Source organism: Betta splendens, chromosome 15 (genome assembly GCF_900634795.4).
Source record: "Betta splendens chromosome 15, fBetSpl5.4, whole genome shotgun sequence".
NCBI lineage: Eukaryota > Metazoa > Chordata > Actinopteri > Anabantiformes > Osphronemidae > Betta > Betta splendens.
In genome coordinates, this window is record NC_040895.2 from 6,194,319 (window position 1) to 6,213,374 (window position 19,056).

The 19,056-nt window shown below is 41.3% G+C and overlaps 1 protein-coding gene across 4 annotated transcripts; it reads right to left on the bottom strand.

The window, feature by feature from the left end:
* Positions 1–42: 42 nt before the first annotated feature.
* Positions 43–18,926, bottom strand: ide (insulin-degrading enzyme). Of its 4 annotated transcripts, none has more exons than XM_029175926.2 (25): positions 18,770–18,926; positions 17,672–17,856; positions 16,663–16,870; positions 15,539–15,708; positions 14,846–14,968; positions 14,418–14,530; positions 14,095–14,257; positions 13,916–14,008; positions 13,691–13,782; positions 13,417–13,497; positions 12,851–12,954; positions 11,562–11,664; positions 11,342–11,464; positions 11,029–11,111; positions 9,232–9,376; positions 7,630–7,740; positions 7,366–7,486; positions 6,606–6,697; positions 6,092–6,203; positions 4,694–4,861; positions 4,246–4,518; positions 3,782–3,843; positions 2,902–2,974; positions 2,499–2,566; positions 43–2,098 (listed from the first exon to the last, which is right to left on the bottom strand). In XM_029175926.2, exons 1-25 carry the CDS (start codon positions 18,853–18,855, stop codon positions 2,003–2,005), a joined length of 3,048 nt encoding a protein of 1,015 aa, XP_029031759.1. In that variant the 5' UTR covers positions 18,856–18,926; the 3' UTR covers positions 43–2,002. The 4 variants fall into 4 exon arrangements, with proteins under 4 accessions (XP_029031759.1, XP_029031756.1, XP_029031757.1 ...); XM_029175923.2 differs by lacking the exon at positions 9,232–9,376 and adding an exon at positions 10,068–10,212; XM_029175924.3 differs by lacking the exon at positions 9,232–9,376 and adding an exon at positions 10,068–10,212 and having other exon boundaries at positions 17,672–17,888; positions 18,770–18,906.
* Between the last annotated feature and the right edge of the window lie 130 nt (positions 18,927–19,056).

Below are 19,056 nucleotides of genomic sequence, written 5' to 3' on the forward strand. Positions count from 1 at the left end.
ATGAGCACATTGATTGGAAGGGAACTATTGCACTAGAAACGCTTCATTCCATTCAGTTTATTAAACACATAGGTACAAACCCAAAACATCACTCTTTGCATTACCAGCACCCAAAAATCCAGCCAACCAAAATCAGCCTTTAAAGACATTCAGGAAATAAAAGAAAGCCTTTGATTATCTAAACCAGTTTCTAGGTACTTGATGTGGTAACCAGCATGGTTCCCCCACGCCTGATATGTAATGTTAGTATCTCTGCCCACGGCGTGAAAACGGCTTCGCTACAGCTTTGGACGTCCAGGATCACCTGAGGCGTCCTGCTGCTGCTGGTTCTTTGGGTTTTAACCACAATGAAATGGTGCCTTTTAACACAGTACTTGGTAATGAATAGCGGGGGCCGCGTGGAGGAAGGAAAAACTGAAATGGTTTTGATCACACGTAGTAAAATGCTGGAAAACATTGAAGAAGCTTTTGACAAAATACAATCATACATAATTCCTCACCTTAAATCTAGGCAGCACTGCGTGAATGAGTGAAGAGCTAGACCTGAGAGCAGCTATCGTTGGACGAGGGGGGAAATGAGACCTAACCTAACAGAGCAGTGGCAAAAGGAGTAGCACCTGAGAAAGCAGGTCGCGCTTCTACTGACATCACCATCCACTCAGAACAGCCAGGGATCAGCGGATCCAGGATCAAATCTCAGTCTGCCTCCCTCTCCACATTAGTACATTTATTGCTTATTGAAAGAAGTGCATATATTTACTACAGGAATAAGTACAGACTAGAGCCTTTCGCCAACAAGAAAGAGGAAAAAGGCTGCAGTTTTCACATCTACGCTGAGGGCCAATGCACAGTCCAGCAATATAAGAAGGACAGAGGGATCAAAGTCTTCAGACCAAGAGCAGAAAGATATACACTATCTGATTCCCCCCTGAAAAGGCACAAGCTGCAGAAAGTCTCGCATGCCAACATGGAGTTTACACCAAACAAACAAAAAATGTGTCTACAGCCACTGTAAGTTTGAAAAGAAAAACCTCTACAGAAGGAAAACGACCTGAACAAACTAATGTAGCTGAAACCAATAAGTGTTTTTATTTTATTCGCTCGCTAATAAAATGAAATGAAAATTTAAAAAAAACAAAACAGCATGAAGGTTTCCCCTGAGATGTCTGAAGTACAAACTACTGTTCAATGCAACAATAAAAACACTACATGGGCATCGATCTGTGATAAGCAATTTAAAACAGCTCCTCAAAGGGTCCCAACATTTTACCAGTTTACAAGCAAAAACATTTCAAAACCTACGAGAATTAAAACCGTAATTATAAGGCAGAGATTCTTCAAAAATCGCATCAATTGGACTAAAACATTCCTACGGCGCGAGCGTGTTGCTGCTTTCTAGAGGGTCGTGGTGCCTTCAGTGGTTACACAGCGAACAGAACAGTCCAACAAATAAGAGAGAAGACCTTCATGGAGCTACGGTGATTAGCTTCTAGAGCCTTCACTTCAATATAAACCCTCAATTCATTTTCAAAGCAGCACGTGACTAATTTAAATAAAATACCTCCTACTGTGAACTTCCGCAGTATACTTCCACTCATTTTGAGGGAACTGGCCCTCGTCTTCTGTTATTCTTTTTTTTTGGTTGCCTATGTCCTCAACTACAGCCTACACAGTATCATGATGTGTGAGCGTCTCTGGTGAGTCTGGTGCGTCCTCTATCATCACCACAGCTATAACGACGGGCAGGGCTAACTGTGTGATTCAAATACACGCTTTTGATTTCAAACATCTGTTGTTTTTTTTAGTGGCTCCGGCCTCACACACACGGACCCATGCAAGCAAACACACACACACACACACACACACACAGTCATGCAGGCTCAGTCAGGTGACAGACTTCCGAATAGTGAGAGGAGGAGGGTGTGGGTGAGAAACGTAGCAGGGCTCCTCCCAGGTGCACCTTCACCCCCTGCTGCTGTGGGACGACCTGCCGAGGCCCCCCTCACAGTTTGGCAGCCATGAAGTTGATGTGAGGCTTGGCCAGGGGGAAGAGAGGCAGGCTCCTCTTGAACTCTGTCATGTCCTGAATCAGCGTGGGCTGAGGAGATGAAGAGTAAGAGTAAGAGAGAGTTGGGCGAGCTGAATCAGTACCTACATGCACATCATCTCCACGGTAACTAGCTGAAGTGGTGTCAGGACTATTTTCAACTGCACATAATTAACAAAAATGTAAACTCTAGTGAAACTCTTTTTGAAAGGAGAAACATCTCGTAGTACGACCGCAGCACCAATGAGGAAGCATGTGTTCACTACTGCAAGAACAATGAAGGGAACAACACACTGAGATGTATCCGGACCTGGACAGGAATAATAACGAAGGGAGGGGAAACTCCAGAGAAAAAGCTGCTTTTGGTTTTGGTCTTTCAATTAATATGACAATAAAAAAAATCCAGGTGTGTTTGTGTGTCAGCAGCTTAAATACACAACTGGATCATTACCTGTGGCAGAGACGGAGCAGGGGCCAGGTTGACATCGTTCTGTGCAGGGAACTCTCCCACTATTGGACCTGATGAAAAACACACACACACACACACACACACACACACACACACACACACACACACACACACACACACACAGACACACACACACACACACAGACACACACAGACACACACACACAGACACACACAGACACCACCACACACCACACACACACACACACACACACACACACACACACACACACACACACACACACACACACACACACACACACACACACACACACACACACACACACACACACACACACACACACACAGCGTGGGTCAGAGTGACATGGAATGAACCCGCTGAAGTTGAGCCTGTGCAGCAGACGTGGCCATTACAGACACTTACAGGAGTCCATCTCTCTAGACAGGACGTGCACAGACACCTTGTGTCTCTTGGGGGCTTCGACCATCAACCGATCCTGCAAAGATGAAGACAAACAACATGTGATGATGCAGCCAAAGAAAACACTGCTGCCAAGCGATCCTCAACTAACGTAACAGACATTCTTCAGAATTACAGTCATCATCCACTGTTTTTGTAAAACACTTTTTTACTAGAATGACTCATTTCTTGGTCCATAGAAGAAGCAGAGGTTTAGTGTGTCTGCCGTAGCTGTGTAATTTTCCCGCTGAGTCTGGGATCAGTGATGACAGCCCTGTGGAGATTTAGCTACAGTCTCTGGCTGGGGATTATATTAGACTGAAGCTTTTGCTCATCTGCAGTCAGACAGAGCGACCCTGGTGATCACAAATAGGGGGAGAAGCGCCGCTTGTGCGATTGCTGCCGAAGTGACATTATTAATGCATTATTCTACATGGGGCCTGTGACGCTTTCTGCCAGGCTGAGATAATGACAATTCTGTCAGCAGCGGTGCATATTTGGCCCTTTATCCCCCTTGAAGCCGGCTGGCTCACCGTGGTTACCGCAGCTGATAGGCAGTGAGCGCCGTGTGTCAGTGTCACCTCCACGGCTATGAATAGAAGCCGGAGGAGATGAAAGCAGGGAGGGCAGGCTGAGTCCAGTAACGGTCAATACGGGCCAGGAAGGGAAAACACCACTCAACATTACGCCACACCTTGAGCAGGATCCTCTACATCTGAACATTTTATATATAAACATATGTGCTAATGGGACTGAAGTATAATCAGAATATTTTGATAACTAAAGTTTTGCAGTGAGGTACAAGCTGCAGCTCAGAGACGTGTCAGTGTGTTGCACTACGTACTTTGTAGAACTGAGTGATGTTTTCTTTCGTCAGAGTCTTCAGATATGCCACTTCAATGTTATCTGTGACACAGCGTGGTAAACAGAAGCATTAACATCATCAGTTGAGTATCACAGTATATACAGCATGAGAATGGTGGACTGCACATAAAGCAAATTATACATCTTAGTGACACACACATTCAAGTGTGACAAGATAAAAAAACACTTAAATGTCATTTCAATTTAGTTTATGCCTCAGTCTGAGGATGAACGCGGTTTCTTACTAATGGCGCATGAAACAGACTGTGACTGACCAGTGTTTTTTTTCTGTGCCCTCGCTGGGTGTGTTACCAGGCCTTGTTCTCCTGACTACTCTCCTCTATAACACTGCTAGTCCAAGTATTCAGCACCACTCCCTGTTCACATCTTTTGGCAGATTACTGGTAAACCACGCCCACTATGACCTATTACGAGACAGCTCACCTCTGTCAAAATTATACTGCTGAGAGATGATCTCTCCCCAGTACTTGGCACATTCAGCGGACAGCTTCTTAGGCTTGTCTAGTCGGCGGATGGCCAGGGCCTGGATGTGCTTCTGGAAGGCCTCTTCACTCATCTCCTCCACAGCCTTCTCCATGGTGCAGAGGAACGCCTCCACTCGGCTCTCCAGGTAGTGCGGCGCCTTCTCCGACTGGATGATGAAGCGCAGGCCTTGAACGCCATTAGCCCGCCGGGGCCCGCTAAACACAATGTAGCCTGGAGGGATGAGGAGAACACGCAGACACATTTCCTTAGTTTCATATACAGCTTCTGGACATAGCAGCAGCATCCAAGTACGAAACGTAAATTAAAGCAACATAATTGTAAAAGAAAAATATGTCAATTACTGAAACCGTCACTGCAAAGAGACTAAAGAGTCGTGTGGACTCACCCAGCTGTTCTTTGGTTCTCAGTGTGTTGAAGCAGGGCTCAGAGATGATCTGACAGAACAACTCAAGCAGCATATTGTCATGGGTGGTCTGCATTTCTGTCTGGTAGTAGATCTCGACGCCACAGTTGTTATGCACCTCGTTGCGCTGCTGGTAAACGTACCAGCCACCTGAGAGGACAAAAGTCATGTTTTGAAAATGTAGGGGTGCCAAACGGGACTAAAAACAGAACAACTCATCAAAAACCGATGTGGAATGTTAGAGCAGTTTTATATTTACTATGCCCAAAACCCACACCGATCCATGAAGGGTCACCGAGGTCAACTTCATCAGACTGGATGAGGTTTAAAACATGCATGAAGTACTTTCACAACCAATGCCTACCAACTGATGCTGTCTCAGGTGTACATGTAGATATGCAGAGAAGCCTGAGCTCTGTCCTTTACATGAACCTCCCTATTCAAGCACTGTGATGACACTCTCCTAAAAGTGTGTATGGTCGTTTTCTTGTTGCCAAGTAGTTTCAAACTAGTCTCCTCCAGCCCTTCAACTGTACAATGTCTCTGGAGGAGCCTTTCAGTGTAACATGGGAACAAACTAGCTCCTTTTTATGAGCAGTTTCGACTTCTTGGTGCGTGTGATAAAGGCTCGCTCTGAATGGTTGACAGGTTGAAGCTGGATAACGCAGGTACGTTTAAGTACATGCTGAGCAAGCACTCGCTGTGCACGCTACATCCAGAGAGTCATCAACATCGTCCTATACAGTCCTTTCAGCACGGTCAGAGTTTTACTAGAGTTCACTGGTAGGAACAAGCTCTCACAAGAAGTAACACATTGGAAAAAGTCAGACTTGTTACATGTCTAACTGACCACCGTTATGCTTTGAAGCTTTCAGGTTTGAGAGTAGTAACACGTTTACTAGACATACTGTAAAACACATTTCACATCCTTATTGTCCTCATGTGATCCTGCTCTGTGTCTCAATGCCAGTCTGGAGCCAAGCCTGGAAAATCCCTTAGTGAAACACAGGAAGTCTGCAGGTGGCCCTGCACAGCTCTGGTTTTCTTCTCCGTGACAATCAACTTCCCCAATCTAATCAACAAGGGCAACACAGGCACTCTGCATTACATGTGCATTCATCTGGATGGTATGTATGCATATTGTCCTGTGACATCCAATTCCATTCAGAGACTATAATATTCCATCCAGGGAAAAGAAAGCGACATGTAAGGCGTAACCAAATCAAGCCTTTACCAAAACCACGTCACTAATGACGAAGTCAAGGCTGCAAGGGCCCTTCAGTGCGGTTGCCATGGAGGCAGGCGTGACAGGGAGATGACGACTGCAACTGTTTAACCAGTGAGTGTTTGAGGAGTCGGTAGGGGAAGCCGAGGACCCACCGTCTGGAACCTGCACCTCTCTGTAGCGAATCAGCTGGCTTGGAAGGAGGGGCTTTGTGTGAGCGTGCTCAATGAGCGTGTCTTCCACCATTTGCATCATGCCAAGGGCGGACTGGAGAGAGAAAAAACATGCAAGCCCCCAACAGGTAAGAAAAGGAATCAGGGCCATTTTAAAAAAGGTGCTCAGCACAGTCAAGTCCATATCTGCTTATGTCAGAAATCTTCAAACAAATTTTTCAGTCGTTGCTTTGATATTACAGAATGGTGCAGATTAATAAAGCAATGGATTGTTACTTCTACTCATTCTCCTCCATTAGTGACAAATTCATCGTTTTGATGCATCCGACAGGAACCTTAAGTTAAACTACTCGTATAGAGGAGTTTTTGATATTGAATCTTCTGCAGTTACATCACAAGGCTCACATTTAACAAAACATAGAGCACTCGCATAAAGGAAAACTACATTATTTAGATAATGATAAAATGAGAGCTGGCAGTAAAACTCCAAACAAACCTCCTTGGTGATGTTGCCATGGAGAAGCGCTTCAATATGTAGCCGTGACAATAGCTGCGGTATGAAGGCCTTGAGGCGTGGGAGAGTTACATCTGGAATACAGATCACAGAAAACACAAATCAGAGAGCTCAAACTCCCAGTCAGTAAAAAATGTAATTAAAAATCCTCTATCTACAGTACATTTATATGGTTGGTCAATTTGAATTCAAACATTCAAGGAGTAGATTTAGTTATTGGAGATGCACCATTCAGCTAAAAAAGACTGTTTGTCCACAACAATGCACTCACTTATACACTGAATATGCGGTTTCAAAGAAACCCTGAAAAGTGGACGACAAGAGAGTGAGGATACAGACGAGTGGTTGTAATCAAGGCTTGAGCTGTAGGTTAATTAAGTCTTATGTGAATCTAAGGTTGGATTCAGTGGTAAAAATGTGTCCTTCAGGTTCCAGACTGGGACTGCAGAGAGGAAAGTCTGAAGCTATGGAGTCATCTGCTGGGGAACGGCATCAGCATTCAAATTAGGGTTTAAGGAGGGGGGGGGACAAGGAGGAGTGCGTTATCGACCGCAAGCCAAACACCCTAAGGTTAAACTCAAAAACTCCTATATATGATAATTAACTAACATTCTACTGACACACCCACTCACACATTTGCTCTGTATTTAAGTTAACTCAGTAAGGTTCACTGACAGCACATGGGCGGGAGGTTTGAGAGGAATGCAGGAGAGAAAGACAAAGACAAAGAGCTGCATCTCACCATCCAGAGCCTCCCTGAGCTCATCTTTGGTCCAAGCAACCTCCGTCATGAGAAGACGAAGGTAGTACATGGCGTGCTGGTGAGGCTGCTCAGCTCTGAAGTTATTCAAAGACCTCATGTACTGCAGTGAGAGAATAGGTTAAAAAGCATTTAACAAAAAAAACTTTCACAATCAATACTACGACTTCTTCTTCTTCTGTTCAGTAAGTCAATTTGATTGATAACTCAAAACGTTGTCGTCACGGCGATGCAGTCGGAGCTTACCGCTTCCTTAATGATGTCAAAACGCCTCTCATCAATCTCAAAGGTGGCCATCTTCTCAATGATCTTCCTGAGCAGGATGTGTTGTTTGTCATTGTAACCTTTCACAGACAGCTGCAGCAGACAGAGCATGTGATGAACAAACAGATCAATACGTTGAGGCCTAGCACGAGGATTGCTTTTCCTGACGTCTCTGACATGTCATGCTGCAGCTCAACAAGCTGTAATGTTGGACTATACCGTATTCATGGCCAACTGAATAATGACCCAAAGAGCCAGTCCCTCTTTACATTATGACTCAGAGCCACCATATGGAGTTTTAAAAAACAAAACAATTTTTATCTAAAACATGTAAATAATCTTAGAGACTATAAAAAGTGTGGTAATCCAATCCAATCCAATCTAACTTTATTTATAGAAGCACTATAAAATCAACGCAGTTGGCCAAAGTGCTGTACACATTTAAAATAAATATACAGAAGGTGTTTAATCAACAGCTAGTTTCATCAACAAAACTTGGGAAACTAGTAGTAAAAGATAATGTCGAACACCGGAACAATGGCTTAAAATATAAAGATGGCACATAAACAGCATCAATCAATCAGTCTGTATAAGAAGCTGGATCCACACGAGGCAGCATTAGTCCAAACCCTTATAGCCTTGCAGAAACAAAACACACAAGCAGTCGGCGACATGGTGCCTCTATGCAAATGAGCATTAAAAAAATGGAAAAGCACTGCCAAGGTTATTTAAAGACTCCACTTTGCAATGTCAGTGGCACCTTATGGCTCTTCATGACTCAGCAAAACATCCAACTACAAGACTTTGCTCTCTTGGCTGCTCATCCCATTCTTTGCTCACTCCCTGTCGCCAAGTCCCTGCGGTGACACCTGTTAGGAGTAATCTCTCTTCTCCAGCATCATTAACCTTGACAAATGACCAGGCAGCTCCACCAATACTGCTGACTCGAATCAATTACACACCGCCACACAGACGGCGTGCTGAACAGCTGTCCCCCTGGGTGCGTCAGCCCCATGAATTCACTAGCGAGGTGGCTAATGAATGCAGGTTACTGGGTCATAAGACAAACAGTGTAGAACGTTAGAGTGGATGTCAGACAGCTTTAGAGAAGACAAACCCATACATTAGTTTGTAGGAAGGTTCTTATTTTGCTGTGCAACATTATATCCCTGAGTCAGACACCGTGACAGATGAGCAAATGTCTGGGCTGCCGGATGAAGTGGCAACTCTTTCAATTTCGCTTCTAAATTAACATCCAACACTGTCCAATTCTATCAGCAGAGATTTAACTATATCAGTGTGAGCCAAAAGATATTATTGGGACATCTAATATATCATTAGAGAATTCTGGATCAAAATTTGTGTATACATTACTGTAGCGTTATCAGCTAGCCTGTGACAATTTTAGTTGGCATTTGCAGGGAATACTGTCGCAAGCAAAGATTGCTGTTAGACAAACACACTCCACGTCACAGAAACAGAGCAAAAGCTAGAAAGTCAGACACCGAGCTGTTTTCACACCGTGCCAACGCCTTAGAGTGGCTACGTCACTGATGCCCCCACTTCCCCACACAGCTTACTTACGAGGATGGCATTCATCCCTGAGGCTATGCCATACACCAGCCCGGCCAGGCGGGCTGCATATGTATACTCTTTTAAATCATCCTTCAGTAATCTGAGTAACAAGTAGGTCATGTTGCAGTGCAGGGGGTCTGCGTATAGGTAGCGACTAATGGGAGGACAAAAGGACAACAAAAGGACAAAATGTGTGTTTGTTGGAAATAAAAATAAATAATATAATGCAAGGATGGGAGGAATGTTACATGTAAAAGAGTATGGATATGCAGCCTTGTGTTCAGCCATGACTGACCAAAACTATTCTCAACTCTGAGTTTTTCAGATCAACCCAACAATAATCAACTGTGTGTCGCAGGTTAAACACCACTTTATCAACTGTGCTAACAACACAGTTAGCAAAAATACATCTAAAGAAAACAGGGAATGGGACACCCAAAATACATCACAATAAAAACAAATCTGTCGTTTTGTGATAAGTGGGTGAACAAAAATAAAAACTCATGAAGGATGACGAGAAAGATGAGGGGAGAGCAGAGACTAGCCAGGTCTGGGTCTGAAAGTTTATAAAAGGTATTTGTGAGGAACTGCATGAGTGGCAGTATTCAGCAAATACAGAGAAAAGGAATTAGATTTACAGAAGTTTTGTCATAATCTAAACTTTTCAGATCATAATCAGTATGATGAAACCACTTGATGGGGTCAAACACATTTCTTAAAATGTCCTGTTAACCCAGGCCTGGCAGAGCCGCAGTAGCTCAGTATGAGCATCATCATACTGTAGGTGGAGGACATAAGGTCTGGGATGCAACAGGAGGTCAATGGGCGGGGAGTTCGATACTTACATACATCCCATAGACGGTATTTTGAAGGTCATAGTTCAAGCCAGCTAGCTCGGCTGCATATGCATACTCGTTGAGGGAGTCCTTGAGGAGCTCCAGGTATAAATATGCCATGTTACAATGCAATGGGTCCACATACGCAAACGGGCTGTAGAAAGAACGGCAATGGTCAAACAAAAATGTAGAAATATTGGTAGTAGTGGGCAGTATGTAAAGCTACATATTACTAAATAATAATAATAATAATAATAATAATAATGTTTAATTGCTAAAGCTAAACTGAGACCTAAGTAACTCTGTCCAATAATAATTCTACCCAAAAGCATTTAACAGCGTTGCTTTTTCACAATCTAGTGTCTTAAAATTTTATGTTCATAGTGTTGTCAAAATGGTGTAGGATTATTAAAGCATTCAATATATTACTACATGCTTATTTGCAATTCTACATAGGTTAATAACACAACTCTGTTTATTGTTTGTCTATGAGGACAGTTCCAGACAGAGGTGTGCCTTCATTGTAAACTACTGTTTGGACATAATGGTACTCTGTGTTGTGAGAACAACCTGTGACGGTGAATGCTTTGAGGTCAGTTTGAGCCACCGTTTTTGTTATTTGGTTAAAACAGAATGTGATGTCCTATCCGATTTGTAGCACATCACTGCACATTGACTGCGTACCAAATATATATTTAACCCATTGAAAGTTGCTCTTTGACTAACTAATGATGATTGCCTGTGTTTGACATTGTGCTATTTGCTAGTAAGTTACTTTTAAACATTGCTGCTACTTAATAACGTGTTTTTTCATTTCCAAGCGTGTTTTTTACCCATGTTAAAAATAAAAACTAAATAGGGTTTGCAGAAAAATATGATTAAACTGTAACATACGACACAGACAAATTGAAGGGTAGAACCATTTTCCACCAAATATCACATGCACAAGGCTTAAAGGTGATCTACTCACCTGAAGAACTCAAAGTTAAGGCATGCTTTGGGCAGGAAGAACTTGTCATCCTGCTTGAACCACACCTTGCTCATAGCAGTGTCCTGGGAAAAACAAACAAACCACCATACACATACAAAATTGTTCATTAACATGCTTTAACTACAAAAAGGTACAATGCACACAGGGTTTTGTCTATTTATTCTTTCTTTGGGAGAAAAGAAACATATTGTGTCTCAAGAGAACAATAGCAGCAAAGTATGAAAAAAAGAAAATAATCTCTTTAGTAAATGGAGTAAATCATGAACTGTTACGTCAGGTTGACAGCACTTACCTTGATTAATGTGGGGACGGATGGAGAGTCTTTCACAAGTGGGTAGATCTCAAACTTGGTAGGAATAAACTCATTTCTCATAGGCAGCTTAAACTTGCCATTGAGATCAGCACTTGCCCATTTCTGAAGGACAAACATATAATGAGTAAGCAGCAGGACAACTAAAACACATTCCCAGTATTGTATGCGGATTAATCAGAGCGCTACAATAACGATTAACCTTGATGGTCTCTTCAGAAATGGCCTCCTGCTTGTACTGCGTGCCATACCACTCTTCTGTCTTGTCTGTTTGACCTTCGAATGACTTTGACACCACTGCAACTCTGCCCAAAAGAAAAACGAGTGAATATTATTACAGTAAATATACAAGCAGAGCTGATTCAACCCTGTTTGTAACAGTGGCACAAGATGCGAGTGCTTTTAAGTGTTCCATTTGGACTGGACAGAGACATGTTGTCTGCCTCTAACTGATGAGCTACATTTAAAATTCCTGCGCACTGCACTGTTGGAGTGTTTCGCCTTTAGAATGTGGGCTTCTCTGCAGCATAAGTGTTCAATCACCAAACTGGCAACAGTAACAGTATCAACAAGTGAGACTAGCGGTTTCACGATGCAGTCCAACTTGCTAGAGCAGCTGCTGATAAGTCCTCAAGGTTACACAGCTACTTTGGAAAAAAGGAAAAGACTGGCATGAAAACCATCCGAGTCAGCCAATATGCGCATACAATCTCCTGCTTCATAAGCTAGAAAGGAAGGACCGAGCCGCACCTCTGCACTTTGTTTGGCCCAACACCAGCATCCCATAAAATAAATGACGCTAGCTCCAATCAAGTCTAACGGGCAAAGACAAATGTGTCTCGAAGAGGTGCTCTTCAAATACAAACCGGTTTGAGCATCTCCACAAAAGCAAAACATCAGCTAAATTTAAAACTGCCACATTTCATACCTCCTTTATTTTTGCAATTTACTGATGTTACTTTATATAGGAACTTAATGTACTGCTCTACTAATATATTATATAGCTATAATAATAACTAATATTATCAGGATCAATAAAAATAAGTATTAGACTATTATGCTACCAAATATGACAATACCAACATTTTCTATTTAAGTCTTGAGCTGGATGTGGGTGTACATATTCAGAAATTTTAGTGCCAAGAACCTGTCACTAACCAGACTAGAACCACTTTGAAGTTAAAACTTATGAAATTAAAGATTCTAGGGTCTCTTTATTCTTATGCATTGGTTCATTAATACATATTGTGGTGTTTTAAAGTGTAAATATTCTATAAATTACCTCAAACAAAACAAAAAATATTCTATTTGGTGGTCCAGTAACATTTATATTTTACTGAAGAGAACTCCACCGCCCTTAATGATGAATCTAATTTAGTTTTTTATACATGTGTTGTTTAAAATTAGTGTTATTGAAAATAGAATAAAAAAAGCTTATTCTTCACAATTTTGTGTTGATACATGATCAGACACTAATGTTTTTCCACTGACCTGACATGTTCTGGTCTGAGTTTATCGAGCACCATCTCAATCAGATCTGGTCTGAAGTCCTCCAAAAGGTACTCTGCTGCTAAAACTTCTTCAATAGGATAATACTGTAACACACAGAGCAGAAGTTAATTTGTCCACTTGCACAGTAGGATCAGGTAGAAAACAACACTTAAACATGTAAAACAGATCAGTAAGATTTTAATTTAAGATAAGGGGAATGCAAATACATGAAGTAAATGTTGCCAAATGTAACTGAGTCTTTCTTTCATATAGAAGGGATAACCACTTGTAAGTAGTAATAACTTTTCATTTTTGCATTTCTTCTATATAAATCTGAAGCTATTGCTACTTGCTATTGGTAATTAAATAAAGATATGTTTTTAGCTACCAAGATTATTTAGAAAGCATAATAAATCCGATCAAGCGCTGGCTCTGGTAAATCTCCACTCTCTCAGTGCAGAGGCAACAGCAGCACCAGGCAAGCTGATGACAACAGTAGGCACAGACGCATTGAGCTGCATTGTGTCTCCCTAGTAACAACCTTTGCAGGTAGAGAGAGGACCTACGTGTAGCAAACCAGCCACTTTGGAAGTGTAGCCACGGGGTCGTTCCTTGTCCTTGAACCTGAAGGCCACTTTGTTTAAATCCTGCAGAAAGAGAGATGGAGTTGAATAAATTATTTTAATGCTTTACAATAATTGAGATTTTTGTAACATCTAAAATGAATACTTTCAGTTTGTTAGCCTCTGCTATCAATGCTATCAACTAGACAGATGTAAATAGGTCAAGATTGTTGTGCCCCTCAGTCTGACATCGCGCCACTAAATACACATTAATTACCTTGCATTCTTCAAACACCCACTCCTGAGGTCCCTCAGTACGCAGCTTCTGGATGTACTGGAACATGTGGAAGATGATGTCCTCAACGTGCACTGCAGTGACACAGCTCATGCTTTGTTGGATTTGATTTACAATTCATTTAAATAAATCACACCACACAAAATAACCACAGGCACATGCAAAATGCTTTTACAAAGCAGACAGAATGGTGACGGTTGTACTTACACAGGCCCTCTTCAGTCAAGTCCACGTTGATGATAAAGAACATGAAGCCTTTGGCGCCTTCTTTTTGCCCACCAACAAGTGTGTTTACCCAGCCTAAAAAGAATTACCATGACAATGACTCTAACTTGGGATCTATAAACATGTGTGTCAATGTCCTGGAGTTCTACTTTGTGTTGTACCTTTAGATTTTAGCTCCGATAACAAGCTTCCAGGCCCTTCATGGCCAATCAGATGTCCCAGATAATGCCCTGGGTTTGACTTGTAGTACTTCTGCAGATCTGGGATGGGGAATGTCACATACAAGTTTCTGATGTCTTTGACAGGCACCACTTTGTAGAATTGCTGGAAAGGCACAAAGAAAGCATCTAGATTACTTTAGAGAAAACTTGAATACATTGCAAAACATGGCTTAATTTGAAATTCATTAAATACACGCAATGGCTTTACACTATATCTCATTATTAAGTAAGAGAAATAATCGAGAGATAAGAAAGCAATTTACTCTGAGGTGTTCTTCCTGGAAGGGATGCTCAGGGAACTCGGGCACAGGCACATTCTTGTTCTCTACTTCTCCAAAAAGATTAACCAGCATGGAGGTCAGCTCATCTAATGATTCTGTAGGTAATAAGGAAAAAGACATTCACAATTTTGAATTACCAGAAAACAAGTAGCTTATTTCAGTATTAGAAAAATCTAATTTAGGCCCAATTATTTATCCAATTCTTCAATAAACATTTAATGTATAGCAATTGTAACATTTGCAAAATGCCTTAAGACTATTTCTGTGGTGAATTTGGGCGATATACTGGAAATAAATTGAATGAGCTGTTACGGTTGCAATAGTAAATTTTGTGCTTCTGTCCATGTCCATACACAACTTGTGGCAGCTTTGGCTACATTTAAACATATGTGTCAGAGATTAATGGTTACCTCTTCCTAACACGCAAAGTCCCATGAGATTAGAAGAGTAATAGGTGGAGTGAAATTGTAGGAGTTCCTGGCGGACGTCAATCCCATCTTTAGATGGTCTGGTCTCAAGAGTCAATTTGTTCCCTGTAAAAAAAAAAAAATGCACAACTTTCATGATAAGCTAAAAAAGAAAACACATAAAACATAAGCAAGGTCAGTTCATGACTGCATGAACTGAAATTAATACATAGATTAGTAAAAAAAGAAGTTTTATAAGTCCTTCTAATTTGATATGACGTCTAGGTGAAAATAAAGTGGTTCATGTGAAAAAGCTGCCTTTCTACATCTGTAAAGTAGTACAGTACTTTGATAACTACTGTGTACATGCAGCACTTTTGAGGGAGGTCAAATGCCAGCGCACAAGCTCTAATGAGAGAGACATAAAAGCTAAAAACAGTCTGGAGAAGATAAATTAGTCTGCCAAGAGAGCAGGATTTTCAGGCCTGCCTGATCCCCTGCTATCTGCAATAACAAGTATATAATTCAAGACTGCCATCAGGTGGCTATTTTAAGCACAGAGACGTCCGCTTTAATTTACTAGAACACAGTAAGATCCCTTCCTGCCAAGAACTGCATTCACTGAACGGATAATTGTCTATTACCAAATCCAAACAGATTCAAATTTTGTTAACTAATTTAATGTCGAGTTCCTACCTGTTCCAAATTTACTGAAGGGGTGGTTTTTGTTGCCAGTGGCCTTTTCGAGCTGAAACAGTCTCCAGGCATCATTCATCAGGTTCTTTTCATGCTCAGAGTCCACAGCATTCACCTCCCGGTCCTTACAGCTCTCATCAAACAGTGGGCACAGGAAAAACTGGGCAAACCTACAAACATTGTATAAAGACAAATACTTGATGTCAAACATATCTTTAATATTTAATTCATATTTATGTTTAATATTCCCTCTGTGTGGTGGTAAACACTTATTGCCCTATAGACCATTTGTTAACACCAACATGAACATTAATTTACATTTGCATACAAAGTGCAAAGTGAAATCAACTGCCATGCAAATAAGGAAAGGATGAGCAGACAAAATTTAAATGCAATGGCAAAGACATGTCCCCGGGCACTCACTTTTGGTTTGAAGCTACAGGCATGACTCAGGACAATAAGTTGTTGCCTTTTAATTATTGTCTAAGAAAGCACATCTGCATCATCAGAGCAGTTGGTTGTTAAGATAAAGAGATTAAACTCTGAAAAGTTTCTTGTGACCTTTTAGCACAAATGCACCCACACATTTAATTTAAGCATAATATGGTTAATATATTGTGAGCAGCTAATGACACACATGATCCTATTAGACGCAGAGTTCTTCTACTTTCAGGCACCATCATCAATATTTCAGCATACTCTGCACTGTTGTTTCCTTTCACTACCACAAAACTCCAGATGGCCTTCACAATTCACTGGCGCGGGAGCACCACACAGACAGGTGCTTGCTGGACTATCATTCATTTATAAGTAGGTAAGCATATCCTATAGGTTAAATTCTGACACTGCCTGAATGTCCTCTTCAAATCACCCCAGCTGACATGTGAGCAGAGCCCCTTGCAAGGCTCGGGACATCGGTGTCACCCTATGCCTGCGGTTTGTAGCTCGAGGGGGGTAGGAATTGTTCTGATGGTTACAAGAGAGAACAATGAAGGTGGTTCTGGTAACCAACAGACAGAACAACATGACAGCTCTTAACATTTGGAAAGCTATGTAAAGAATTGCATTATACGGATAGCTAAACAATCAAACATTTATCTGTGATTCAATTAACAGCAAATTACCTATCTAGTGCTCCTTGCAAGTGCTCATGGGACACATCGAAGTAGTAGTTGGTATGCTCTCCACTTGTAAAGGCATTGGAGCTGCCTGCATGCTCGCTGAGGAACTGGCTATATTCATTCTCCTTGGGATACTTCTTTGTTCCCAGGAAAAGCATGTGCTCACAAAAGTGTGCCAGGCCCGAGATGTTGGGAGGATCTGACAGTGAGCCTGTAAAACATACACAGAATACATGCTGATAATCTGTATTTTTATACGCACGGGAATCCACAGAGTTTGAGACTGCGTCATGAGAGTGGAGAAAGAGTGCCTGGCGCAAGTTAGAATTGTAACTTTATTTTAAATGAACAAACTAAAACAGGAACACAATAATTTCACATTTAATGCTTATATATATATATATATATATATATATATATGCAAAAAATTTGGATGGAACATACACGGAACAAGGGGAACCTGTCCCAGGTGGTCAAGAATGCTCAAAGAACTGAGGGCCTTTGACAGTGTACGCAGAGTGCTTGCACGGGAAAGCAAGAGCAGTCAGCTCTGACAAACTCCAGCTGGGACACTGTCCCATTACTATAAGGAAAAAAAATGCAATTTTGCTTCTATCTCTCAAGCTTTTGCCTCTACCTCCCCCATATACACATGCAGTGTAGCGTGACTAAGACTGTAATATACTGTACAAATTTCTGCCGTGGAATGCAATTCTGCTGCTTCCGTCCTTCACACTGATTTATGTTGTTTTATTCACATTACCGTTTTTCTCCTTTTGTAGAGATGTTGGTGGAAAATCCTTCCTAGAGATATGTGCATACTAACTCTGTGATGTATGCCAATTTATTAAACTGTGGGTTTGTTTCCATAATCTAAATGAAAAAAAAGTTTTGCATATGTTTTTCCTATGGTTCTTTAGCTCTACTGATAAGCAAAGCCCTTTTAAAAAAGGAAACTGACACAGAATAAAATCCATTTGCACTTGGCAGGGTGATACAGAACTGTCCTTACCTATTTGAACATCCAAAGCAGCAGATGATTTGTCTGTTGTTGGGTCACTGATTAGTATTGCTTTTAGACCATTGGTAAACTCCAGGCCCCTGTAAACCCGTTTGTCCTCGGGTGAGCGAATTATATCACTAACCACCCTCTTCACAGCCTGGTCAGTCATTCTGAGTGGCAAGGATGACACCAGCCTGCAGCAAACAAACAACAACAAACAAACAAGCTGAAAGTTTAGTGAAGTCAAAGTCAAACAGTATGAACCGTCATATTGATATTTATATACATTATATTTTGCTTTGTTTCTCTGGTCATAGACCTAGTTGTTCACACAATTATTCCTGCACCCCCAGTTTCTGATCGTCTGAACACGCCTGATCCAGGGAATCGGTCGCAGTTTGGGAAAGAATTGTTGAAAAACAGGCAGGACAGTAATCTTCGAGAACTAGGACTGGACATGAAACAGCCTGGAGTATTTTAGGATGCCTATGCAGACTGCTACTGTTGTCAAACACATAATGGGCCAATATAGGCCAATCTATCAGACATGACATTTATTAATATACATTTGCAGCAGTATACTAAAATACAACCAGCTACATTAACTTGCGTACTGCTTTTAAATAAACCGTTAACAAAGTATAGAAAGATAAATAAAACCGCGGATTCTATTCACAATATACCGACAACTCACTGAAGCCGCACCGCGACATTATTTAGAGCCGAGATTAGCTATAGCAACTCAGGCTGGAGGACACGAATAATCCCACTATAAGCGGCGAAAACAGCGTTAGCTTGCTAAATGAGCATTAAAGGCTAGCTAACCAAAGGTTAATGTTCATGTAGATCCCGGTACGGTTGTCTTGTGTTGTTAATTCTGCTGTAAATTCTTCGTTTTTGTAAAGTGTATGACTATAAAAACGTTATAAACAATATAGCTATATCATTTAAATGTTTAGTTTCTACCTTGTGTAGCAACTATGCTAACAGGATCATCCTAGTCAACAACCGGCTTTAACGGCTCGAGCAGCTAACGTTGCTTCGGTTGCTTCATGTTAGGTGTGAAAAAGACCTTTAGACGTACAACATTTAACAGACATCACTTACCTAAAATCGTGGTTAGGAAAATAATCTTTACCCGCTGACTGACGATATCTCGTAAACCTGGCTGTTTGATTAATGCATTTAAACATACTTCACACCCATAGAAAACAAACCTTGGCTTTTACATCGCCATCTTTGAAGAGACGCGATTAATCGAACACAGAACAGAGGGTAATAAAGCATGGAACTTGTCCATTTGTTAATAGATTTACCAAGTAATACATTTAAACACGACAAAATCTAGCGGTTAGTATAATAGTTCAAATTAAAATGAGTCAGACAAAGGCAAC